The 27113-nt window shown below is 37.6% G+C and overlaps 1 protein-coding gene and 1 non-coding gene across 51 annotated transcripts in view; both read left to right on the top strand.

The window, feature by feature from the left end:
* Positions 1-27113, top strand: part of Ptprd (protein tyrosine phosphatase receptor type D) — a 2272674-nt gene that overhangs the window by 2150149 nt on the left and 95412 nt on the right. For 29 of the 50 annotated variants that reach the window (XM_037203364.1, XM_037203377.1, XM_037203376.1 and 26 more), the window contains 3 exons: positions 52-164; positions 12528-12569; positions 13074-13171. In XM_037203364.1, coding sequence (XP_037059259.1) covers positions 52-164; positions 12528-12569; positions 13074-13171 — 253 coding nt within the window. The remainder of the gene's footprint in view (positions 1-51; positions 165-12527; positions 12570-13073; positions 13172-27113) is intronic. The other 21 variants (XM_037203386.1, XM_037203380.1, XM_037203378.1 and 18 more) reach the window with 1 other exon arrangement.
* On the top strand, positions 3211-3329 carry LOC114696304. The gene has a single exon (XR_003734986.1). It is a non-coding gene; the product is annotated as a 5S ribosomal RNA (ribosomal RNA).

Here is a 27113-nt window from a genome sequence, read left to right as displayed (position 1 = left end):
TTTGTCTATTTTACTCGTCTTAAGTCTTAAATTTTAACTTTCCCCCTATAGGAAGAGGGCAGAGTCAGAGTCCAGAAAAAGCAGTTTACCGAACAATAAGGAAGTCCCTTCACACCACCCAACAGACCCAGTTGAGCTGAGACGCCTTAACTTTCAAACTCCAGGTAAGAGACTCACTCCATCAGTCACAGAGTGTCATAGTTCAATTGGCATTGTCTTGAGAAATGATATATCACTTAGTTTGACCATGTTGTCCATCCCAATCTTTTGTTTTACTATTGTTGACGTTCACCTATGTATATAATTGAGAGGAATTTAAGAACTCTGTGAAATCTGAAATGGGACGGGGAAGATAAAGATGTGTGACCTGTCCTCAGCCTTTAGAGAAGTATCTATCATTTTAATGGGAAAGACATGGTTTATTTATGTTCAGTGATACCAATCTGGTTTCTCATCTTATAGAGTAAATGCATGAGTAAATAGATGAATATGGCAATTGTTCTCAATAGGATATTTGTTTCATACTTTGCTATGTGTGTTTATGGTACCATGAAAGAAGAATGTAGGAGGTGAAGGGAAGAAAAAAAAGGAAAGCAGGGAGATGAATAGAGAGGAAGAAAGAGAAGGATGGATGGAATGAATGAACAATTTCATTTCTTTTAAAAATTTAATTATACTAAATTTCACTGACCAATATAAGTTTCAGGGTGTAGAGATATTTGAACATATTGAGATATGAAACATATACTTTTTCTTAAAATAAAAAATATTAAGTGCTTCAACAGAGATAAAAAATACTATTCTGATGAGGGATAGTTTTACAATAATATTACTTTAAGACTAGATCTACTTTGCTTTCTTCTGACCAAACTGTTTATGTCAAGTGAATGGCAAGTATCAAATGACAGAGAAAACTGAAAACATCACACTGAGCAGTTCTCTCTAAGTACCTTCCCACAGTGAGCAAGGCAAAGCATTGTTCTAAAAAGTCCTTAGGATTAAAATTTAGTTGTAGTAATATACCCCACACTGCTGGCAGATGTCTTTTGTCTCTAATTAATATCTGAATGCTCTAACTCCTAGTGTGATACACTGTAGGTATTAAACTGTACATTCTCAACGAATTGCTTTGAACTGTGAGAATTCATGGCTTATTGTGTTTAACATATTTTTTGCATATAGATGAACACAGTAATTACTAACTCTTCAAATGAAAGAGCTGTTCCACATTTTCAAGGTGGTTATACAATCATCACAAATGTTGAGTTGTTTAAAATTTGATTTAACTGAGGTTAGGCTTCTTTAAATTTGCTTTTTGAAGGCAAAAGCATATGCCTTCATAAGCATAAATGGCAGAGCAAATGTTCACAAACCAAAAAGTCTCCTGCATACACTTTTTACATGACTGATAAATGTAGACTGAATTTGTCCATGATGCATGAACATATCTAAGTTGTCCTCCATGGTCATTGCAGTCCTCTGCATAAACCATGTTGAGTCTCCCCATGGTGCTTTTTAAAGGCAATTTGATATAAAATACACTGGCATAGTAACTATTACTTTGCTTCATTTTAAAATGCAAGTATACTGACTACTTCAGAATACAGTCAACTTCTTAATGATGGACCCAGCAATTCATGTACTTTCTCTACCACTTATCTCAATCCATAGAGGAACCCCCAAAGCCATAGCATTGTAGGCCAAATTCTTCCCTATGTCACATTCTTTATCCCCAGGATTGAGGAAACAGAGTCCTCTCTGATGCTGCTATGCACTGCCTCTGTGTGGAATGTGATCTGTGCAGAAAGCAACCATGTCCTTCTAGCAGACATGCAGTCATGGTGCAGTGTTGAATTAAGTGGTCAGATATCAAAAGAAAAGCACATGTGAGAGCCACCTCTCTGTTCCTGTAGCTTGACAACAGGTCCTCAGAAAGCAAATCATGACAGGGAATCTCTTGACAAGGATGACTAACAGATGTAGGTGATGACGAGCAAGAAAATAGCAATGCTTCTTCCCAAATACTCCATCTTCAGGTGTCTTTAACTTATGTGGATGCCTTTTACAGATGTAGCGAACCCAAAACTTCTCTTAAGAATGCCTTTTCTTAATGCATGTGGGAATATTAGATCCACTTATGGAGAACATGTGCTAAATTCAAACTGCCATGGATTGCAGTTGATACATCATTTATATTTCGCTTGAGAATTACTGAATTAAAAATGGAGATTTAAGTGTACAATAAGGTGTCATTTACCCAGAATTACCCTTGTTACTGAATGGAGAGTGGCATAAAGTGGGAAAATGTGATGAAGAGGATGAAAGGAAACATAGTAAAGGAAAAGAATAGCACAGAAGAGATTGTCCTGCCCCACCAAGCACAGCCCCTCATTCAGGAAGCTTTATCTGTGCTTTAGCTTGGAGGAACAATCCACTTAAGCTTGATTTGTTTCTGAAATAAACTCTTTTCCTCCCAAACTGTATAAGATGGCTGATGTCCTAAACAATTGGCGATTTACAAATGCAATGGACTGAAGTGTTAGTGGCAAATGTGTAGAGATATGGCCATTTTCGTTAGCCTCTATGGATTTCCACCAGTACAGTGAACTGCCTTAAAAACATGTCAAAGGATAAGAGCAGAAGGTGGGGCTGTTAACCAAGTAACTGTCTGTATTTTTCCTCCTCTCTTATTCAAGAATCAGTGATTTTTCTCATGTGATAAACTCAAGTGATCCTTGATTAGATTTTGTTTGTGCTATGATTCTACTTACATTTTATTTTAAATTTCCTATATTTCATTATGTGAAATATATTTTATATGTATCATACCTATTAATCTGTAATTACTTGTCCCAAACAACATTAACAGTTGAGGATATTTGTTAATGACATGCATAAGTAGGAAATTAATAACCCATGTCTTCACTCCTAAAAATATGACATGCAGTGAGGTAAGAAAACTGTGATTTATATACCAAGGAGCTGCCCCACAACGTCCCTAGGAGAGCAGGTGATGCCACATGTGACAGGCTGTTAGTAATGATAAAGTAGCAAGCAAACACTTACCATGTGACACTCCTTCAGCTGTGCAGAACAGAGGGAAGGATTTTGTGTAATCCTCTGATTCTATTCTAGTTTTCTTTTTAAAAACTTCTTGTGAGTGATTGATAAGTTACATTTTATTTATTCTCATTAGAAAAGTCTACAGTTGTCTACGGCCATACCACCCTGAACGCGCCCGATCTCGTCTGATCTCGGAAGCTAAGCAGGGTCGGGCCTAGTTAATACTTGGATGGGAGACCGCCTGGGAATACCGGGTGCTGTAGGCTTAAAAAAAAAAAAAAAGAAAGAAAAAGAAAAAGAAAAGAAAAGTCTACAGTTAAGAAGTGAGATTTTTTTTCCACTTTGATGGATGGCCCAGTCACATTGTCACATGGCAGTATTCTGACAGTTAACAGTACCACAGACACATTTTGATCATAAGCAAATCTGAATTCTGTCCACTGTTGCTTAGCTAAGGCAAAGCTTGGGTTCATATACTTGTAAAATTTTGGACAGAAATCTAGTCCTGATGTTAAAGACATACTCAAGCATCTGAGCAAGCCAATGGGGCCCTGACTCCAGGAACTGAACGCAGGCTCTCCTATTTGTTAATATTATCCGGGACTATGTATTTCTTAGTCAAAGTTCACAGTAGAGTATATAGACAGGATACATTTGAGAGAACCTAGACTACTTAATCCATTAAGATAATTACATCTTACATCAGTAGGACCTCAGTTATTGGTGTGCTGGGCTAGACAGCATTATTATGGGATGGGCAGTTAGACATGTTTCTAATAGTGGCAGTACCACTATTAGAGTTAAAGTGAAACCTGGGTAGAGGCATGTCACTCCCCTGCCCTCAGCAGAATAAGTTAGGCAGAGTGAGTGGAAGAGAAAGGATAGGCAGTAAAGGAAAATATTAAAATTATTAACTCCTAGCCAATGTTTACAAATATTTAAGTTCTGTGAAAAGGAGGGAAAGATTCAGTTATAAAAGAAGCTTTTAGAAGAATTCCTGGGACCACTCAGATGGCTCAATAGGGAAGGGCTTCTCTTTCCAAGCCAGATAACCGAGTTCCACCCTCCAGGACTCTCAGAAGGCCGCATACACAAGTACATACCTAATATAAACATGGTAGTTAACTTACTAAGTCTTACATGCCTTTTCCTAGAAGAAATGCTGTGTGAGTTAGGGACCATTGGCATCCAGGCTCCAAGCTAAGCAAAAGTGAACTGTGTCTGTTAACCTGCACTGCAAAGAAATGATTGCTTTTTTCCTTCTTTGTAGACTCCACATGACTTTAGATTACCTTCCCAGTATAACTTGCTTACAGTTATAAAAGTAATACATATTTCTAATGGAAATAATTTCAGAAAATTAAAAAATGATGCTTGTTGACATTGGATATAGGTGTTGCCTTAACCACTATTCACTGATATTATTTAAATTTTTTTTTTTTTTTTTTGGTTTTTCGAGACAAGGTTTCTCTGTGTAGCTTTGCGCCTTTCCTGGAACTCACTTGGTAGCCAGCTGGCCTCAAACTCACAGAGATCGCTGGTCTGCTCTGAGTGCTGGGATTAAAGGTGTGCACCACCACCCGCAATTATTTAAATTTTTATATGTCAACTTTTTCATAATTTTAAGTGGGAAAGGATCAAACAAAAGTTTTTCAAATAAGAATAAACTTTTATCTCATGAATTTCAATTCTTCTTTTTATCATATATTAAATAAAAAAAGAAAGATTTTTTTTATCATTACTCAGACCTTAGCTGTGTATCTACCTTCCAAGACTCTATACATACCCTTCTGAACTTCAGCTTGTATGTATGCCTCTAAATGCAAATATGCAGTCGGTGTGTCTATAAGGGACCATACACACCATTTCAACTTTGCAGCATGTAAATAAAGGCCTTTTCCAAGTTAGAATATGATTTTTTTTTCTCCTTTTTTGGCTGTTCACAGTGTTGATTTCATTCTGGTCTGCAGTTTCAATGTGTGTTAAGCCCTTCCCTGTTCATGGAATCTGCCTTTCAAGCCTTGTAGATCTTTTCATACCGTTGACACAATTTCTGCATATCAGATGCCAGGGAATGTGACAGCAAAGGCCTTCTGATAGAGATTACCAGTTAACGATTTTTTTAGTACTATAACATTTATTTACTGATAATTTTCCCTTTCTGGTCCATGGCCCCTAGAAGGGGGAAAAGTGAGTGAGATAAAGAACATTGTGTAAAGATAGTAATGTATAAAAAACAAAAAGAAAGAGGGAGAGAGAGAGAGAGAGAGAGAGAGAGAGAGAGAGAGAGAGAGAGAGAGGTGTTCATATTTGTGCATCTCCCCAGCAAAGCAAATTGAGTTCACTGTTGAGAGAAGTCTGTGTTCTGTCCAGTGCATAGGAGAAGTAAAGAAAGGGCAAACAGTAGTGTGGGCCACAGTACTAGCCACCACCACCATGACTGCTTTTGGTGTCCCTGCTCTCCCCTCCCCTCACAAAAATACCCAAACACACCCAAAGGAGTCCCAGAATGGAAAAACAGCAGCCACAGCTCTATGGCTGTCTTTCAGTATGGGGCTGACCTTAGTGTGTTTTGCCTGGAAGAAAACATGGCTGATAGATGATTGATGGTCTGTGAAAAACAAAAATAAACTCAGAAGAAGTTAATGTATCAGAGATTGTGGTATCAGCAACAGACTTGCCTGAAAAGTAGCCAATGGATTTTGAGGGGTCATTCGGTAACTCCCCTTTTCCACTGATGTTAGTAATTGCATCAGTGCTGATGAAACCCACCTTTATATGTATATATTTATTATCATCATAGTTTATTCTAAGTAAACATACAACCTAACAATAAAACATTTGTCCCTTGTATTTTGTACTGGTAAAACACTGATTCATTGAGTCAACATGGTAAACTTTGAACATAAAAGGAACACAGTTTGTTCAAATCCCTCATTTTGATAAATCCAACAACAAAAATTAAATTTTAGACTATCATTCAATGCTTACCTGAGAAAAACTCTTAGAGAATATTTTATTTAAGATATACTGACCATAATTGAGTCAAATTGCTGTTTTTCCCAGAAGCAATGATATCTTACAAAGCAAAGTTCTCTTTATGTTTTACTTATCATTAGCTTGTAAACAAACTTATGACCATAGTAAAGTATTTGTATTTATCTCCTTTAAGTAGCATACAAATTATATTAAAATGTGACTATTTTTAGGAACTGAGTTTCTCTCGATGGCTGCTAAGTCAGATGCACTCATGAAACGTTGGTCATTGATTTGATAAACAGATTATCTTCCCTTTGGTTAGACCTACCAAATTTCACCCAAGCTTTTATCATAAATTGTTGTCAGGGAAATCATAGCACACTATCGAGACACTGTTCAGTGACAGCAAAAATCCTATGTCACTATTAATACTGGCCACAAAAGCTGTACTTAGCAAACTTACAGAGTTTCAACAGACATTCAATGTAAGGATTAAACATATATGAAAATAAAAAAAGCAAGTGTGAGTTGAGTATTCATTATATAATATTCTAGGGAATAAAATGTTTTAGGTTTGAAATTTGCTTTATTTTGACATGTAGTATTTTTTTTTCTAACAGATGAGAAATATGTATGTGTGTGTGTGTGTGTGTGTGTGTGTGTGTGTGTGTGTGTGTGTGTGTGTGTGTTTTAAACTGGGTTTTGAAGCCAGATCTTCCTTCATGTAGAATAAATGTTCTACTACTAAGCCACATTCCCCAGGTATTTTTTTTAAAAAATATTTGTACATATGAACTGAGATGTCTTGGGAATGAACCCCAAGTGTAAAGGTTATTTTTTTTTTTCATTTTTTTTAAATTTATTTATTAAATTTAATTTTACATATCAGCCACAGATTCCCTTGTTCTCCCCCCTCCCACTCACCGTAAAGGTTATTTCTATTTCATAGATATGGTATGTTTCCATATGTAGATGGAAAGTAGTTTTACATGATACTTTTATATTCCTGTATTTCTGTTGCCACCATCACACGAGGTTAGATGTGGAGTTTTCCACTTATGCACCAGGTCAAGGCTCAAGATATTTTGAATATTGGAGGTAGTAGAGTGACTGCTTCAGTATTCAAAATTCTGAGCCTCTTTTTGATAAGCATTTCTCTATGGAAAATGTAGTTATTTGAAGCCTGTTCTAAATGACAGGACACTGTAAGACTATTTTAAAAGCACAATCACTTCCATATTTTTTATAAAAAGTAATGTTTTGTCAAGTTGCACTGCAGTTTTTAACTTTATACTGTTTTGAGTTTATACTGCTAGTTCATAGTTTCAGAGAATTCAAATGTGTTGACAAAAAGGAACCTGCAGTGTGTACATTGCAGATGTGCGTCTGAGCATCCTTCACCTGCCCCAACTCCAGAGCCAGGCTGAATTCTAAGAGTTCTAAAATCTATGAACTAACAGACTGTCTTTAAATCAGGGTGATTTATCATCATTATGTTGCTGTACATCTTGGTATGGATGTTACCATTTGGGTCTAAGCCATCTGACCCTGTCAAAATCCCTCCATTTTAATTCAACATAAACAAAAGGAAGAGTTTGTTCTTTTCCACAGAGGCCACAATTGTAGTTGGCCAATCAAGACTACAAGTTCTTCCTGTGGGAATTCCTGCCAGATCTAGTCCCAGCAGAGACATGAAACATGAGAGGCAAGAAGGAAATTCAGTTCAGTACTACCTAGTTTTCTGGGCTGGTTAAAACTTCTGGAGTCTGACACCAGGGCAGTTTATTTTAGTCATATAAAATACAGTTCAATTTTGCAAAAAGTCTCTTGGTAACAATTTTCTTGATCCCTGTGTACAAGGAAACTTAAGGCATGACTACATGGGAACTCTTTTGCAAAGTACATGTGACCTCTAAAATGAAGATGTGTTCTATAGCTTAAGGTCCTAGGATGGGGTGTGCTCTTTGACCTAGATAGTGTAGAGGTCACCGGGCTATGAAGTGCTGTGATATATCCCCTAAGGATGTGTTCTCTTGACTGAGAAACAAAGCTAAAGATGAAGGTCTAGAGAAGAGAGTCTAGGATAACCATTCTGGAGGATTTTTGTGAGGCTTGGCCCTAAAGATAGAAAAAGGTCACCAGGTTAGTTACAACATCCACTTGCATCCTCCTGGGTGAAAAACACATATATCCATCCCTTCTGTTGAAGGGACAAGCCTGTGTGCTTAAAAGTCCTGGTTTTCCTAGTGCTTGTCTGTGAGCACAAGGACCTCGTGCCTCTACCTCTTACCTTTGTCATACACGGGATTTCAAGAAAATGCTGGGTCAACACTGAAAATTATGAAGTTGTTACTCGACAGTTGATCAGGACTTTTAGGTGTGTGGACACCTCCCCCATCAGCCCCACATTTCCCCTTAGCACAGAAAGCACCACCGCAGAAGAGCTTCCATTCTCAGGCACCACCCACATCTCCGTGTCCAGAACTGAGACTGACATGGGGCTGACCCTCAGGTTTACTGTTACTGTTCAGATAATAAAGGTATGTTTTTCTTTCCTGAAAAGAAAAAAAAAATAGGTGGACAAAAGTAGTCCTAGAAATCTGTTCCTCACAAAGAAACAATAGTGATATTTTCTTTGTAAAAGTGGCTACTGTACTACAGTTAATGATCTTTGGTTACTGGCTATATCATCTTGACTCTCCCAGTCCTTTGACTCTGCTTTGCTCTAGAAAATCAGTTTCTACTCAGATAGGAATCAGGGTAATGATATCAAACAGCATAGGAGTGTTTTTGCTATTCACTACTTAGGTGAACAGACACAATTCTGAGTCCTATTGTATAAAATAAAAGCACCAGACTCCATTATCTCCAAGATGTACCTCAGCTTTAAAAAAAAAAAAAAAAGCTATAGTTTTACATTTTTTATTTCATGCAAGGAAGCCACTGTGATTATTATCACAAATATGTACCATGTTGAAAGTGTCATCATTTTTTTTCTCCAATCTGTACAGCAGATTTCATTATAATTAAGACCCCATCAGGCTTCATTGTAACATCATATCTGAGAGATGCTGTGGCTTCACTATGAAAACTCTGCTCGGGATCAGTCTAAACCTTTAAAATGTGTTTGTGTTGTGCATTTGTAGCTTTGGATCAATGAGATCCTGGTCCTGGCACATATTTAGCAATTCTTAGCTGTACTTCAAGTTCTTTGCTACTAGGAATATCAAAAGGGAATAATGCCTGCTAGTAGGGTATCACAGGGATATAAGGATATCACTAGTAAAAAAAGTTTATTTTTCTCATAAATTGTGATGTGATTTTTGAGCATAAAAGTAACAAATGGAGTCATAAGGCTCTTGCTGTCTTCATCATGGATTCCCATAGGATGAAGAGTTAGTGCTAGGGAACTTAAAACAGTGTATGGCCCCACATGCAGAGGTTATGAACTAATTGATCTGATGTGATCCTACAAAAAAAGAAATTTTAAAATACCCCAGAATTAATGTGAAAATATTGTTCTGAATATTTTCACACACACACACACACACACACACACACACACACACACACACACACACACTTGTTTTCTGGATTGTGAACAATGGCCAGGCTAACAGACAAAAGCTGAGCAACTACTACAAGTGATATGAACTTACTCTTTTTAGTATTCTCAGCATCTAAATTTTCATCAGAATACAGTCATCTAGATTATGCCATATGCATTTTCAGCACTGGGCAATGGACAAGTTTCTTGAAAATTATTTTGAAGTAAACCCTTTGTCTTAGAATTTCTGTTGCTGTGAGGAGACACCATGCCCACACCAACTCTTATAAAGAAAAACATTTAATTGGGACTGTCTTACTGTTCAGAGGTTTAGTCCATTAACATCATAGAGGGAAGCATTGCTGCTCACAGGCAGGCATGGCTCTGGAAAAGTAGTTGAGGATCATCAGGCAGCAGGAAGATGAAGACACTGGGCCTGGCTCGGATGTTTGCAACCCCAAAGCCCTCCCCTAGTGGCACACTTCCTCCAACAAGGCCACACCTACTCTAACAAGGCCACTTTCTAAGCATTCAAATATGAGTCTGGGGGGCGGGGCATTCTTGTTCAAACCACCATTCCCTTGATGACTGTTTTCTGACATGAAATAAAGAGCTTTGGGTTAGAGTAATTTTCTTCCTTATGTTTTATGTGACAGCAGACTGGTGTTGGCATTCAGCCTTATGTAAGCAAGGCAACATCATCATATAGAATATACACTGTTTTGGCTAGCTAAAGAAAATTTACCTAAACATAAATAGCAAGCAACTCATGTAAATAAAAGTTTTCTATTTTCCAATCAATGTTCTCCACATCTCAAAGCAATAATTTTAAAAACCCTTTTATAGGAACCACTTCTAAAAGACTCTTGTCTGTTCAGAGTCTCTAGCAGCATAGTGAAATAGTGTTGTGAAGTAGGTAGCCGGCACAGAATTGCCTTACTTTCATACTCTGGTGTTAAGATAAAGACACTGAGATGCTCAATTACAGGTCCGTGTTAAGTAGATGTCTGAACAGAAGTAATTTCATATTCTGTATTGTGGGCCTACATTTCCTTCTTACTCCATGCAGTTCTCATAGGTTCACCCCTTTATGTAAAATGGCTATTCTGCCATTTATACTCATCCTAGAAATTGTGTACATATGGTGCATAATGTTGTCTTAAGTAACAGTTCTTTAATGCTGTTTACAAAGAGGTAGCTCAGATTTGTTTGGATTTCTCTGTAATGAGCTTCCAAAGTAGTACTTTGAGACCACATGTCAGAAGTAAATATGTGATCACATCTTGTATTGTTTCTTATGGTCTTCTGCTGTTATACTAATACTTTTCCCATCTCCAACTGGCTTTACTTTTACAGCTTTGAGCAGTAATTCAGTCCCCTACGCCTCCCTGATTGGCTCTGTGTCCTCCCTCTCTAGCCAAACCACCACTCAGTCCATATATGATAATAACTCTCTCCCACGATTCGCTCGAAAAGGTCTAAACATCTTTGTCTCTATTACCTTCTCTGTTAAAGCACTGCAATGATGTCCACATCAGCCCATTTCCATGTCCAGATCAGCCTAACATCTCCTGTGCTTTTGCATTTTCATTCTTTTCTCTGGGGAGTGCCTCATCTGGATGAGCTCACTCTTAATTACTAGATTGTTGTCACCCACCCTTTCGCTCCACAGAATGCAAATTAGTTCAATTCTACCATTTATATGAAAACTTTGGGAAAGAGCTCCAAAATTTTGGTCTGAATATATAATTATATCATCAACAAAGAGGATCGACATCGAATCTACTCATTTCTGTTGGCTCTCTACCAAGATTTGGGCTCCTATAAGTAGACCTTCACAGCAATGAACACAAAGCCACCATAGATCACAGCACTGTGCTAAGCATAGAATGATTATCCTGAAGAAGCAAACTTATTTTGTTTTGTTTTGTTTTTTTTTTAAACTTAGTTTACCATTACCATTGATAATCTGGCGTTCAGAGAAAGGAACTTAGAGGGTGACTTTACATAATGGCACCATTTCTAAAGCACTCATATGCAATCCTGTCACGTTGATCTGATGGTCATCCTTCCAGCCTGTTCCCCTCCAGAGTTGCAGTGACAGCTGAGCATCACCAGAGCTTCCAGTTGGAGCTCCCCACTCCTAATTTTCTACTTCAGATGCTTCCCTGGGGGCATGTTAGTTCACTGTCTCAATCCAGCTGGAATTTGTGTCTCTTAATATCCGAGTCAGCAATTCTCTCTCATGGTGCGCTTTTGCAAAATTAATCTCAATGAGACAAGATCAAATCATGTGAACAGAGAGAAAAAAAAAGCATCAGAAAAACACAAGAATCATCAAAATTAACAGCAGATTATTTTTAACAAACACTGTGAAATTAGTGTGTCTTCAGCTGGCCGACTGAACTAAGATGTATCAGTCCCCTCTCTGCTTTCTTTTCTTTTCTTCCCTTGTCTTTTCATCTATCATGTGCTTATTTTCCCGAATTCATTTCCCGTCAGGGACAAAGATGTTTACACCTGAAGTAGCTTGTAGGTTTGCTGGGGGTTGAAGAGTGAGACCTGGGGGCATAATCCCACTGTGTTGTGAGTGTGCTATTTATAAATGGCCAGCAGGCTGCAACCCCAGCCTCTACAATCTACTACTAGTGGAAACATGTTTGAAGTTCAGTTTGGTTTGGTGTCAGTGTGTTGTCAGTAACCATTGTCAATGAGCTGTTGTGCATGTCATTTTGTGTCCATATTTGCATGTGAATGTTGTCACCTGACATGTTTATGAAATACTAAAGTGATCCTCATCTATCATATTGTATGGTAAACCTGCACAAGCTTGCATTTTATTAGTCCTTTATAAATGTGTATCAGGCTATCCATTTCATTTTTTTTAAACAAATCCATTCAATTTTTTATTTTATTTACATCATCATTTCCTTTGCAGGTTCAGATGATTCCGGTTACCCTGGTAACCTTCATTTTTCAAGTTAGTTTTCTTTGATTATACATAAGTCACTTTCTGTTTCCTATCAGGCTGCTCCTCCTTCCCTTTCAGGCCTTCTTCACTGTCTGTTCCTTGGTTGACTTTACACCATTTAATTCCACACAATTTCCATTTCACACAGTGCAGGAGAAGGAGTCTGAGATGGCATAACAGTAATTACTCAAAGCAGAAGTTGACATCAGGCCTGACTTTTCAGTTTTTTCTGCTAGCTAACCTCATTGATTCATAGCTCAGTAACACTTTCTTCTACACTAGGAATGCTAGTTTGGGGAATATGCTTGGTGAATTTTCTACTTGGTTCCAAAATCTTCCCTTTAGAGCATGTCCTGCTTTGAGTAACCAGACTATCTGCCTGCTTCTTCACATAAAACATCTTTACTACTCACATGTTTTCAGGCCATTTCTAACTACAGCATTCACTGTGTTTTGGAACTGTTAGCATCATTTGGTTTGTATTCAAATGTGTTTCCTCTTCATTTTCAATAGGTATGGCTAGCCATCCTCCAATACCTATCTTGGAACTTGCAGACCATATTGAGAGGTTGAAAGCAAATGACAACCTGAAGTTTTCCCAGGAATATGAGGTAATACACTTCCTTTATGTGACAGAACTTCCAATGAATGCATGCCTTTATTTTTGACTACAAAATTAACAGCAGTACATTTTATTGAAATACAACTCCAAATCAGATGCAATTTGTATAAATCAATAATTAAATCAATACAATAGCTGCATTTTATATACAATGTTTTATATTTGTTCAATGTAAATTGAATGATATTTCTTTTCTTGGGGGGGCAGGGATATTTAGTCCATGAAATGTTCTAACTCAGTAAGCTTCTAAGTATTCCAAATAGGTGCAAACTAATTTATTCCTGATAAGAATCTTCACTGAGTGGTGATGGTATGTGCCTATAATTCCTGCATTTGGCAGGCAGAAAGAGATGGATGTCTGAGAGTTCGAGACCGGCCTGGTCTACAGAGTGAGTTCTGGGACAACCAGGGATACACAGAGAAACCCTGTAGTGAAAAAACAAAAAATATCAAACAAATGAACAAATAAAAAGCATCTTCACAGAAAAACATACCATACATCGTATCATCAGGAATAGGTAGCCTTTTTGTAGTGGTTTGTTTATGCTGTGTGCATATGTTAAGTGTGAGTGTGCATATGTGGAAGTGTGAGGACAAGTTGCAGTAGTCAGGTCTCCCATTCTGCATGGGATTCTGGGAATTTAGGCTCCTTTCTTACTGAGCCGTCTTACTGGTCCCATAAGTACTAGATTTCCAAAGAAAATGTTTCTCATGGCCTGAAAACTCTGTACTTATTGAATCATCAGCCACTGTGGATAAGAATGCTAGTGCTAAGATTACCAGAAATGTGCCTGGATCTAAACTAACTGATATCGCAGAATCCTTAAAGGTTCTCTCTCTCTCTCTCTCTCTCTCTCTCTCTCTCTCTCTCTCTCTCTCTCTCTCTCTCTCTCTCTCTCTCTGTGTGTGTGTGTGTGTGTGTGTTTGGACACTGTGACTGTGACATTTGTTAAGCAACATGATGCAAAACTGGCCATTTTTAGTATTCCGTAGCAACAGGGGCTCCTAGTGAAACCTGTTCATGTGTCACTACTAAATGAGCATCACTGTTCTTGCACTTTATGTGTTGCAGCACAAGATTTATATATGCCACTAAAATCTTCTAATTGCTCCAAATGACAGATTGAGGGCTTCCATCAGGAGAGTTTTACTGATTTGCTTACTGAAGTCTTAAACATACCTTTCTTTGTCTTTGCTGTATCAGGTTCAAAGGCACTTGTTCAAGATAGTCTTTCTCTATCAGGTCTAATAGTCTGTCCTATCACATGCAGTGAGAAATCTCTAGGTGATCCAGCATTGAGGGGCCAGAGAGATCACAAATCTCAGGCATGCCATATCTGAGAAGCAGGAGGCCCAAGGCAATCTGTCTACATAGCCTTCTTAAATTCTCCAAATCTCTCTCTCTTCTTCCCCTTTTCCCTCTCCTTCTCTCTCCTTATTTCTGTTTCTTCTTTTTACTCACCCCCACCCCACTGCCCAGTAGACAGTGATTGAATCCAGGCCTGGAGGCATACTAAAGACTGCTCTCACACTGAGCTACATACTAGATATTTACTTTTTATTTTGAGACAGGATCTCACTAAGTTTCTCAGGCTATCTTCAAACTTAGGATCATCCTACCCACTTCCTGAGTAGCTAAGACCATAGACTTGGACACTACACCCAGCTTCCTAGTTTTCTGCTGGATAAGCAAGCATCTGAGTTGGTGTCCACTGTTACTCTCCAGTTTGCATATTCTAACATTTGTGTGCTATTTGATAGAACACAGAGTTGGATTTATTTTTCTTTTCAATGAGCTCAGTCATATTTTCCTTTTTCTTCTTCAAGCATTCTGGGAAATTAATACTGGACCAAATCTTGTCTTATTTTCTTAAAGCCCTGCTTCTTACCTCTTTACTATTTTCCCCCTAAAGTTTAGCCCCTCTTGTTAAATGATGCAATAATCTTTAAAACAGCTCTAGTACCTTATTGGGGGCTTGAGTTGGAGTAATGAAAAGAAAGAAAATGAAGAGTAAATCCCGGGACAATAGAAACTCTTAGTTAAGGGTCAGTTTTCACCAACCAGAATTTTCACTGTTCCTTATTGTTAACGTGTAAAGTCATAATTATTTTTCTATATGTTTTCTTCCTGATCCTGCTTTAAGTCTTTATTTGTAATGATGTAATAGGTCAGAGAAATTAAAAATATAATCTTTTAGCTGATCAATAAACCAACACTTTACTCTCCACCAGGAGAACTTCAAACCTCTCCAGCAAATTTACTTGTATCCGTTGAATAAAATAACTGGCCTCACTTAACTGTAGAAATTCTCAAGAAATGTTCCATGCAAAGCTAATCTAATGATCATTTAGATCAGAAGCACTCCTTAAAAGTAGCTATGAACTGCATGCTGGCATTACTGCCATTAACAACTCTCCAAGTCTCCCCAGCCATTGGCATGATAGCCTTCACAGTGTCTTTACCACTCATCAGGAAGATGATCTGTGATTAAAGCTCCCTGGGCATGAACTGACTGGACTGTGTCCTAACAGCCATGAAGGAGATATTTAAGTGTTCTTCTCATCTGTGATAATAAGAGTAAAGCCTTTATATAATAATATCAGTGCAACAATTTGGGAAACTATTTTCTTATTTACTACCACATAAATTTGAATGTATTTAAACTGATTTTCAGTAAAGAAAAATAAAAGGAAAAACATTGCTTTCAAACACCTCATTATTTTGGCTTAATTACTATGGATTAATGTTTATTGAAACTACTTAAGCTGACAAAAGCAAAAAATTGTCACCCTAATTTGAAACAAACAAAGGTTAAAGACATGAAATTTGTTTGCAATGGCCCTGAGATCAGAATAGGGGGACACAAGTCAAATTGCACATCAGGTCCCATCGTTGGAATCAATGAAGATGAAAATGTAGCCTGGAAAATGAGTTTAACCTCATATCTTAAAGTCATTCTAAATGCTTTAAGTTTTCATGTTTTTATACAAGAAGAAAAGGTCACTGAAATATGAGTAATCTCAGTTTGAATATAGTATCTATCATGCACAGAATAAAGTCCACTCTCAAAATCAACATATTAAGCTTACAAACATATAGAACTCAAAATAAGTGCAGGTTTTGCAAAAACAGAAGGGCATTATTTGAAATTCTAGTCTATTTTAAATTAAGATCCCTAGAAGTTGGCATAGTAGAACATGTCAATGATCATAGCACATGGGAAGTGTATAATTATCTATACATTTATGTCTAGACTGGGCTATAAATACTGAGTTTCTACCTTTAAAAGATAAAATGATATATTTTACTGGACTTCATCTTAGATAAAGTGTCTCAATTGGTAAATCATTGTAGCCATGGTTCTCTATTTTAAAAATAACATTTAAGAGAACTTAAAGAAGATTCTATGAAGACTTCCTTTTGAAAGATAACATCCTTTGTTTAGGATTATGTAAGAAAGAACATGATTTCCTATTCTTCACCACTTCTTAAGATGGCAAATAGACACTAGTACATTTGAGTTTCAATTGGCAGACATCATCAGAGTCATTATTAGCAATACATAAACATAAATATATATGCACAAATACAGTTTAGACTAGATGCACTGTTGATGTCGTAGTTACTTTTCTATTGCTGTGAAGAGACACCAGAAGCAAAGATGTTTATGTAGTTTATTGGAACTTACAGTTTTGGAGGATATGTCCATGACCAATATGGTGGGCAATATTACATCAGGCAAGCAAGCATAGCACTGGAGCAGTAGCTGAGAGCTTACATCAACTGAGAGCTTACATTTTGAGACACAGCCATGAGGGAGAGAAAAACTGAAAATGATGTGGGCTTTTGAAACCTCAAAGCCCACACCCAGTGACACACCTCCTCCAACAGAGCCACACCTCCCAATCCTTCCCAAACTGTTTCCCCAATTTATAATCAAGTATTTGAGCCTGTAAGTGTCATTACCATTAAAACTACCATAGTTGGTAACTATGGCTATAGAACTACTTCCAGAAAACACAAGAGCTATTGGTATATCAGAGAAGCAGAGGCTTAAAGTCCAAGGATGCTTCTAAGACTGACACCCAAAGCTAGAAGCCTACTGCATTTTCCTGAACTCTTCATTAAAACTGTCTCTGTGCTTCTCTCACCTGGCTGCATTCTTTCTGCCTTGGTGTGTTGAACATGAGAGAGAATATAAATTTTAAAGGTATACTTCTAAGGTTATCAAGACAATTGTATATGTCTAGAAATAAGAAGAAATGCACTTAATGAACTAATCTTAAGAACTAATGAAAATTTATCAGATCAAGATGGAAAACTGAGACAATAGAGATGAAGAAGTGGTATGGGGGAACTTGGGTGAAAAATGCTGAGGATTCTGCTAAGGGCAAAGTCAAAGGCACATAGGAAAAGTATGTTCTCATGATCACATGGGTAGCACTGACACCACCTGGGAATATTAGAGATTCAGAGTTTCCATTACTGTCCCAAACCTGCTGAATCAGAATCTGCTGTTTAACAAGGTACTGTGCTATCTTTGCAAGAAAGTGTATGCAGAGAAATAGCATTGAGTCGACTTGTGATGGTATAGACTGTTCATCATAGAGAATTGGGTAAGATGAAATTGGACCGGTGTGGAAGGCCCAGAGTTGTCATGAGCTTCTAATCTCGGACAATGGTGAGACCTAAGTGTTTTGATGGTAAAAAGGACATGTAATTTAATACAGACAGATTTGCATTTTGATTTGAATACTTTGTATAGTTGTAGCCTTGCACAGAGGTACAACATAATAAATCCCACATCTGTAAATTATATGGAAGGAGAATTAGGGAATGCATACCTGTAAGTATGTAAATGGCAATTAAAAAACCAGAAGCTTCCAATAAAGGAAACCAATGAAAGCTGGCAATTATATCCATGACTTTAAAAGCATTAAGTATATATATCAAAAGGTTAAAAGTGTGTATCTTGCATACCTATTCTGAAGAAATTCATTCTCTCATTAAACAGGTATGCCAATGAAATCTTATTTTACAATAAAATCAATCTGATGTTTAAAATTCTAAGGATTTTATCAGAACATATTTTTGAAGTAATTTCTTAATAAACTCAATCTTTAATGTATATAATACACACAAATATAGAGAGCCTATGGTGAAGATGAACAATTGGGGAATCATATAAAGCAATGCTAGTTTAGGAATAGATAAGTTTGAACTCAAAATTGTACACTTTTCTGCCTTCTCAAAATTGTACACTTTTCTGCCTTCCATTAATTGCCACAAGTGCCCTCCTAACATAAAGACTGGCAGGAGAAACTTTCTCTCTTAACTGTGCCTCCTTTTTTCCTGCAAAATCGATTCATCAAGATACTGATATAGACATATTTGCTCAATGCCATGAGTCAGGGCCCCCAGCATGCAAGTATTCATGGGATCATGGTCAAGGTGCTTTGGGAAGATATAAATAAAATCTGATTTCTGATTTGGTTCTCAACATTCAGTTTCTCAGTTTCTCCAACTTAGAAATCCTCATTCAAGTATATTCTAGTTGTTATAAACTCCGTGGTCTGAATTGAGGGATTAACCTGCCTTGAAACACAGTGAACAACAAAATCCCTTTACAGTTCCTGACAGTTTGCCTACAAATTCGTTAAAAAGATTTTTTAATATTATTTGAAAGTTTCATACATTTATTTAAATGTATTTTGTTCAAATCCACTCCCTAGTCCATCCTTATGCTTCCTACCAGAATTGAGCCACTATATCACTCTTTGATTTTCATATATATTTTTATTAGCCCACTGAGTCCAATTAGTACTTTGAGTATGGGTATGGTTGCAGTGTCATCCACTAGAGCCTGAGCAACCAAGCAGGATCCATATCCAGAAGAAAGCTGACTCCCTCCCTCAGATGTGGGTGTGACTTCATTTGCCCCACACCCCACACACTGGAATTTCGACTGGCTTGTTTTTTGCAGGTCCTATGCATGCTGTGGGTTCATATGTGTAACAGCCCTGACATGTTCAGAACACACTGTTTCACAATAGTCTTCCCCAACAGATACTCACATTGGTCCAATGATAGCGTGAATGTTATGGGGGTAACCAACCAGTTTCTGATTGAATTTATATCCCCTCTAAACATTCTCCATCCTCTTCTGGTGGCCGCACAAACACAGTGGTCAAAAATCTGCTTTCAGATTTGTTAGTCCCAGATCTTTCTATTTGTAGTACTATCTTAATATTCTATATTAAAACTACTCTCCACAATGTTTTTATTGTAATTAGAATGTGACAAAAAACTGGTTCTCAGAAGTCCTCACTAGAGTGCAACTTTGGCTTTTTTGTTCCTGACATAAAGTCCAAACCCAAGTTTTGTTACTATCTAAAAAGACGACTATCTGTGATCATAGCTCTTGTGTCCCTCCACTGAAGAGTCCTTGCAGTTCCCATGGCAGTCATCTTCCATCCCCTTTGTGCCAATAATAATGAGGCTCTTCTCAAAAACTTTCCAGATATAAAAGTCTTGACCTTCTGATTTTATAACAACATGTATATTATACGATCATTGAATAAACTCTGCATAAGTGAAGAGTGGTAAAAAGAATAAGATTGATATTTTCTTGATGAGTATTGAAATACATGAAGATATTTCTGAGATATGTAGAGACATTCAACATTGTTTAGACCACATTTTTAAGTGTATAGAGACCTCATAACATGAGCTTGAGGAAGAAAATTTGCCCAAGATCCTATGCCTACTGTATGGTAGAACCAAGAGCTGATGGGATGTTCTTATTGACTCCATTTGAACTATCTCCCCTTGAGAACTAAATCTTTTTCTGTTTGTTTTTTGTTATGTCCTGATTATAGAGCCTAGGAAAGATAATCTTCTACTAGATAAAAATATTTCTGCTGAAACCCTGTGCAGATGCTAAAGTTACTACTTTGCCTTGTATAACTATCTATCAGAATAGTTGGTGGTTTCCCCCAGACATGCTGATGGTATATTTCTTTTCTCTAGAGATACTTTGTCTATCCACAATGGTAAATATTACATTTCTCCAGAGAAGAGACAAACATTGTCTGTCATCAAAGCAGTGACCACAAAAGAAAACATTTTCATTTTTCCTAGAACAAAGTCCTTGGTATATTTGATGATGCCACAGTACATTCACAGAAACAAAAGTATCCTCAATAAACCACAGCTATTTGCACATGCGTACGTATGTGTGTACGCGCATGCTACTTTCGAATCTGTTGGATTTTTCTAGAGGGTAACGCTTCTCTTTTCCTGAAGAAATAAAGCAGTAGATGACAAAAATCTGTTTTTAACTTTTTACAAGATAGGAAATTGAAACATAGGCAATAAGAGTTTGTTGTTGCTGTTATTTTTTATTTTTGAACAAATTGTGGACTGTATGTAGTAGAATGAAAAATGAATAATTTCATGAACTAAAAATGAGCACTAATTTTTTAATCATTGGTATTAATAATTCAAATTGAGGAAGATGAACATCTCTATTTACTGGTCAATGTGAGATTCTCCTAAAACTGAAGGATTGTAAAATAGGTTCATTTACTACTTACATAGAATATAATATGTCTACCTCCCAAAATGGCTCTTGATCCCTCTCCCTGCCACTTAGAGTATTCTATTTGTTGAGCCGTAGAAATAATATGGAAGAGTGGTCAACTACACAGGCCTGAGAGTCAGATTATCACAATTTGGACCTTGGCTTAGGTAGCATGAAAATAAGCTTGTATAGTGATGCCCATTGGGGTTGCTGATAGAAATGCTCAGTCATCTTTATAAAGATAAAAATGAAACATTTACATGTTTCATTACATGTAAATAGGCTCAAAGTTAAGATACCACATAGTTCATAGACCACTGAGAAAGAAGTATTAATTAAATAATTATAATCGTGTTACCAAATATAAGATACCAGTCAATCAGAATATTGGAAAGAAATCTGTGTCTTTAAGTCAGTGAAACTCTGGCCTCTTTTTATTGCTGGCCAAACCCCTAGGGCTTTGCTGAATCCAGTAAAACATAATATAATGAGGAAGGAAAAAAGAAAACCCCATAGTTTAAGCCAGCACCATTAGCCACTATTGTTTGCTTTCCTCATTCCAGCATCATACTGTGTTTCAGACCCTCCTGGTCAGGTGTCAAGGCATCTCAGCATGTTATTGGCCACATGATGACAAGCCTGCCGTTGGGCATACAGCAGATGATTAGCCAAAGTGTACTCCTGGATCAATTTTGAAATAAACTTACAATCCACCAAAAAAAAAAAAAAAAAAAAAAAAAAACTCATTCTTGTGATCAAAATTGCTATTACCAACAACAGGAGCACCCAGAACAAAGACTGTCTTGGGTAAAAAGAACTGCTTTCCCAGTCAACATCTCTACCTGATCTATCAGCAGCACAGCCTTATTTTCAGACCCTTTTCTCTCAGAAAATAGACTGTTATTATCTTTAGACCACACAGAAGTGAATACATTTTAATGCAGCCCCTTTAGGTTGAACTCAAAAGTGCTTACTGATTAAACTCCCAGTGTGGCCTTTACAAGGAAGATGGGCCTGACAGTTGGCAATCTGAGAAGATGCTTTCTTTGGTCCATAGTTAAGAAACAACCTCAACAACTAAGATGTAAAGGAACAGAGACTCCCTTCCCAGCTGGCTGTCATTCTATAGCTTGTAAACAAGTGTAGCAGGACACAAAGACACAGCAGCTCATCTTAGAAGTGCTGCCGAAATCAGAGTGCTGATCTGGGCCGAGCCTTTCATTCTTGCTGAACCCATGCAGATATTAAGAACTCAAAATGCAGCCAAATTACCAAGCTTCAGAGCTCTAGTCTATTTAAGTTTTCTAAGTTGTTATTCTTAAACTCACTTAAAAAATTTCGTTGTTTTCTTAGCAGCATCAAACTCTGTGTCTTTCAAGCCTGTGCAGTGTAGTATTTACTTCTGTGGACCCTGCTCACCCCAGGGAAACCTCACATCACATAGGTGTAGTTGTCCGGTTTGCAGACCTTGCTTTAATGTACATTCCCTTTTGCTGATGGGCTTCTGGGCACTGCTGGACATGGTCTGGAGTGGCTTCCCACTTGCCCTCATGTGGAGCCCAAGGCTCTTAGGAAGTAATTAATCCTAACATGTCTATAGTTCCCAAAGAAGCTTTAACTTGAAGAGAGCTACAGCAAGAATTGGAAAAGATACCATTTTTAAGTTTTATTGTGGTTTTGAAATGAAATTGGTATTTTATAGCTAGATTGTAAGTAAAGATTGGGAGAAGCAAGAGACCAACCAGCTATAGGAGAGGGCACTGGAGTCCAAAACCTAGGCATGTTTGCGGTCGTCCAGTTATGAGCTTATATTGTTTAAACTCAGAACAGATGACTTCACTTTGCCTTGGTTTCCTCTTATTTGAGAAGAGTTGTTGCTTGTCCTCATTAGGATGTAATGAAGACAAACTCTGATTGGCACTTGGCCTCTCACCCTCTGTTCTCAGGGCAGAAATGGTCCTTGATACTGTGCTGCTTGATAAGATACAGGTAGAAAAGTGGCTTCAGCACACTTGGCCAACATGTCAGTTACTTAATAACACTGATTTTACCCTCACAAATTATTTTGCTTTTCATCATATTTCCCTTTAGTTCTTCCAAAAGAGAGCTCTGTGCAATCAATTAGGCAAAGGGAAGGGGCAAAAGAGGATAGAGAGTAACTAATACGTTCTCAGAGTTCCTTGCATATTTAATGTCTCCTTTCCAAAAAGGAAATCTATGTTTTAAAAATCCACAACAATCTACAAATAATTCATGTTTACTGATTTGTCAAAAACTATACTGGTGTCTTTGCTATTGTCTGTGCCCCTAGACAATAATCCCAGATCTCAACTGTTTTAAATAAGGAGGCTGTTTGAATAGCCTCTGTTATTTGACAGACATTTACTGCAGAACACAAATGGTCAAGAAATAAACTTAGTCCTAGGTGAATCCGTAATCACCTAAGGAAACATGAAAATCGATAACTGTAAAGGGATAGTGGGAGTGAGGCAGGAGTGAAGAGGGGCTTCCCTGAGAGGATGGTTGCTACAATTCTAAGACTCTAGGTCAAGAGAGATGTGCATGCAGAGGCATGGAGATGGGGCAAAGAATGACTTCCCTGGGGACTCTGGGCTATGTATGATGGGCTGCAACTACCATAGAATAGTCATGTTACTGTGAGGTGCAATAACCAGTAACATCCATAGAGGATGTCACTATACCAGGGTACTCAGTCAGCATTGAGTATCCCAAAAGTATTTTCAAGTCATAGAAACTACGTCCCACTCCTGAGCATAAAATATGCCGCAAAAATACCTGAAGGACCCAGTCAATGCATCTGTGTTTCTGTTTCACCAGAGAACACCTTTGTGGGAAAATTTTGGTAATGCTGCAATGAGAAGTTGAAGTGAAGATGCTGAGAGTGTGTTGTCCAAATCACAAGGGTACCATTGCTTCCCTGTGTATTTATTTTCAAATTTAAAAGTGGTAGTGGGAGGATTCTTTGCCATGGTTTTGTGTAGCTGAAGTTTTGCTGTGTCCCACCCAGCAGTGCAGGTGGGACAAATCTCTCCTGCTTGTGTCTCCCAAGTAAACACACAGAGGCTTATTTTAATTATAACTGCTTGGCCATTTGCTCAGGCTTATTACTGACTAGCTCTTACACTTAAATTAACCCATAAGTCTTATCTGTATTTAGCCATGTGGCTTGATACCTTTTTTCAGTCTGCCTTCACATCTTGCTTCCTCTGTGTCTGGCTGGCGACTCCTGACTCAGCCTTCCTCTTCCCAGAATTCTCCTTGTCTGCTTATCCCACTGATGCTTCCTGCCTGGCTACTGGTCAATCAGCATTTTATTTATCAACCAACCAGAGCAACATACATTCACAGCATACAGAAGGACATTCTGCAGCAATTTTGTTATGTTTAGCTAAGGCTAAACTGTGGTTGAACATAGTATCATGTTTGGGGAATACATAGAAAATTAAAGACAGGCATCTGAGCTTTGAGACTTTGCAAGAATTTGTAGGTTTGACTTTGTCTTATTTTATAATCATCACAATAGCAGCAGTTGAAGTATTTGACTTTAAAAAGTTTGTACATGCAACACAATCAAAACTTAACTATTCTCACTTGCTCAGTGTTAAATCAGGCATTCATCAGACCAGGCTCCAGCTAGGGGCTTATGCATCTTCTTGATACTTAATTCATTCCTCCTCCCCTTACTCCCTCTTTCTTTCTGTTCTTGCCAACTTAAGAGTAATTTTCATAGTATTTTCTTTATTTTAAACTAGATAAGATTAATATAATAATAATATCTAGCCTCTATACAGAGCTCCACAAGGTAGTTAGTACTCATATGACTAACCATCTTGAAAATACAATGTACATAACAACTCCTTCAATTCATTGAAGAAAGTTCTATTAGTATACCATATTACAAAAGAGGATACTGAACACAGGGAACTGAGGTAACTTGCCCATAGTCACATCACTGTTACTAGGTCAAGCTAGAAAGTAAACCACAAACCACCAGGTCTGGTGTCTGGATCACCTTGTGACCATAACAAACCATTGCCTCTGCTGGTTCATTAAAGAAAAACTCATTCTGTCCATTTCTTCACCACTTTCCTGAGGGTGGTCCCATGGCCAGAGATTAAATTCTTTTGAACAGAAGGTGTTTTTTTTTCTTAATTGGCCTTTATTGCCACTCTAACAAGTTCAAGGTCAGCCTAGGCTGTGTAGTCTCTGCCTCAGAAGTCTGCCCCCTCCCGGGGAAAATTAAATTAAAAGATAAACAATACCAGCAAAACCCACACCATCCAAACTCAACAACTTTTCTTGTAGCCACATGTAGTAACTGTGAGTGTCACTGTCCAGCAGGAAAGCAGAGGAAGAAAAATTGCTTAAGGGACTAGATGATACAGAGACACAGTCTTGACTCTCAGATGGGGTGGGTAGCATTTACTTGTTTCTCATCTTGACATTTCAATAGTTGACTGAATCAACTGGCCTGTGAATCTTAAAGATAAAAATATTTACCTGTCAACAACCTCCTTGCCACAAATGACAAATCATAACCCAGCATCATTTCCATAAGACCTAGGATCAAAGGACATTTCATTCACTATAATAAATAAAGTCATATAAGACCACTAAAATATTATATGACTATTCCTCTTAAGATTTTAAAGATATATGTCTATTCAGAATTCACCTTTGGGTTTCAGTAACTTAACTTCATAGAAGAACCTCCAAGTGATTTGAAAAGATTGATACAAATTCTGGCATATTTTGACAATAGAGCATACTAACTGTTTTTGCACATTCTTTCTTAAGGCTTTGTGGTGGTAGTTTCGTGTGCTGTGACTCCATCCAGCTTTTGTGTCCATGAAAGCATGTCAGATAGCACATAAGGAGCTAAAGAAAAGACAAAAGCCCCAGTAGCAGGCGATTCAACTGGGAGGCCTTTTGGTCTACCTCCTCTCACCCTGTATTTGGTTTACAGGACTATTACAAAAGAAGATATAAGTGGATGTTCCAGAGATCAGCTTACCCTTTTGCTTTCCCATTGTGGACTGCCCCTCCCTCACAGGCTCTGTCTGCTCAGTGTTGTCTCCACCCAGAGAGCAAAAAAAATGCCGCAGTGACTGAGGAAGTGTAATTAGTCTAGTTAATGAGCGGTGACATGCTGCCTCCCTTTGAATTCAGAGAAGCTAGGGTGCTGTCTCTGGGAGAGTGGGAATTTCACCCCCTCTCCAAGTAATTAATTGATGTCCTTGTCATCAGGAGAATAAAAAATTCAGCCTAATTGTTGGTAATGGTGGATGTTACCGTGCAAGGGGGCATTGATTTCCTTGTGTCTTTCTTTTCCGTTTTTGCAATATTGATCCTGTCACAGCTCAGAAGTTCTCCTATTATCTTAAAAATAAATAAAGGAATAGATTGTGCAGACCTAGAGGCTGTAATTCAGGGGCACATAGGTTCTACTGTTGAGCTGTGGTTGAGGATCCTAGGTTTTTAATCTAGTCTGCTTCTGTCACTTTGCTGGAAGGATGACATTTCAGCTGCTTTTAGTGATGTTGCTGAGGTAATTCAGGGACTTTCATATATTGTATTATATGACAGATGATGTTTTCTAAGTGTACTCCCTAGATAAAGGGAGGAAAATATTTCTGGCAAAAATACAATGTATTATAGTAGATCTTAAAGTCTAACTTTACTAACATACTAACTTGTTTTGCCTTCTGTATGAGAACTCAGATTGCAAACTGAATGGGAAATTGTGTTTCATCAAAAAAATTCATATAGAAGAAGTGATTACTAATTTTTAAAATATTTATTAAATATATTTTATTTTTACAAATATGTACACCACATGCATGCAAGTGTCCACAGAAGTGAGAAGAGGAGATTAGATACCCTGCAATAGGTGGCTGTGTGCCACACTGGAGGTGCTGGAAACTGAACCTGGATTTTCTAAAAGAGCAACAAGTGCTCTTAACTACTGATGGATTTGCATAGCCCCAAAGTGGGTGATTTCTATTAGTAGGAAGGAACACAAGTCAAGGTAGTTGTAAGAGAAAAAAAAGAAAGAAAGAAAAAAAGAAAGAAGGAAAGAAAACAAAAGAATTTATGTGATATATTTTATATACTCCTGTTTTGTGTTTTGTTTTGAGACAAGGTATCACTGTGTACCCCAAGCTGTCCTTGAGCTAATGGCTTTGCGAGCTATTGGATAGAGAAGTAATCTCTTGCTCAATCCACTATTAGCTTTCACAGACCAATAGCTTCAGTATTTTTCTCCAGTTTTATCATTAAAATATTTGGATGAAAAGAATACTTTTGTTTTCCTAAGACTTCATCTGT

Source organism: Peromyscus leucopus, chromosome 2, assembly GCF_004664715.2.
Source record: "Peromyscus leucopus breed LL Stock chromosome 2, UCI_PerLeu_2.1, whole genome shotgun sequence".
Lineage (NCBI taxonomy): Eukaryota > Metazoa > Chordata > Mammalia > Rodentia > Cricetidae > Peromyscus > Peromyscus leucopus.
This window is presented reverse-complemented; position numbering and strand designations above follow the sequence as displayed.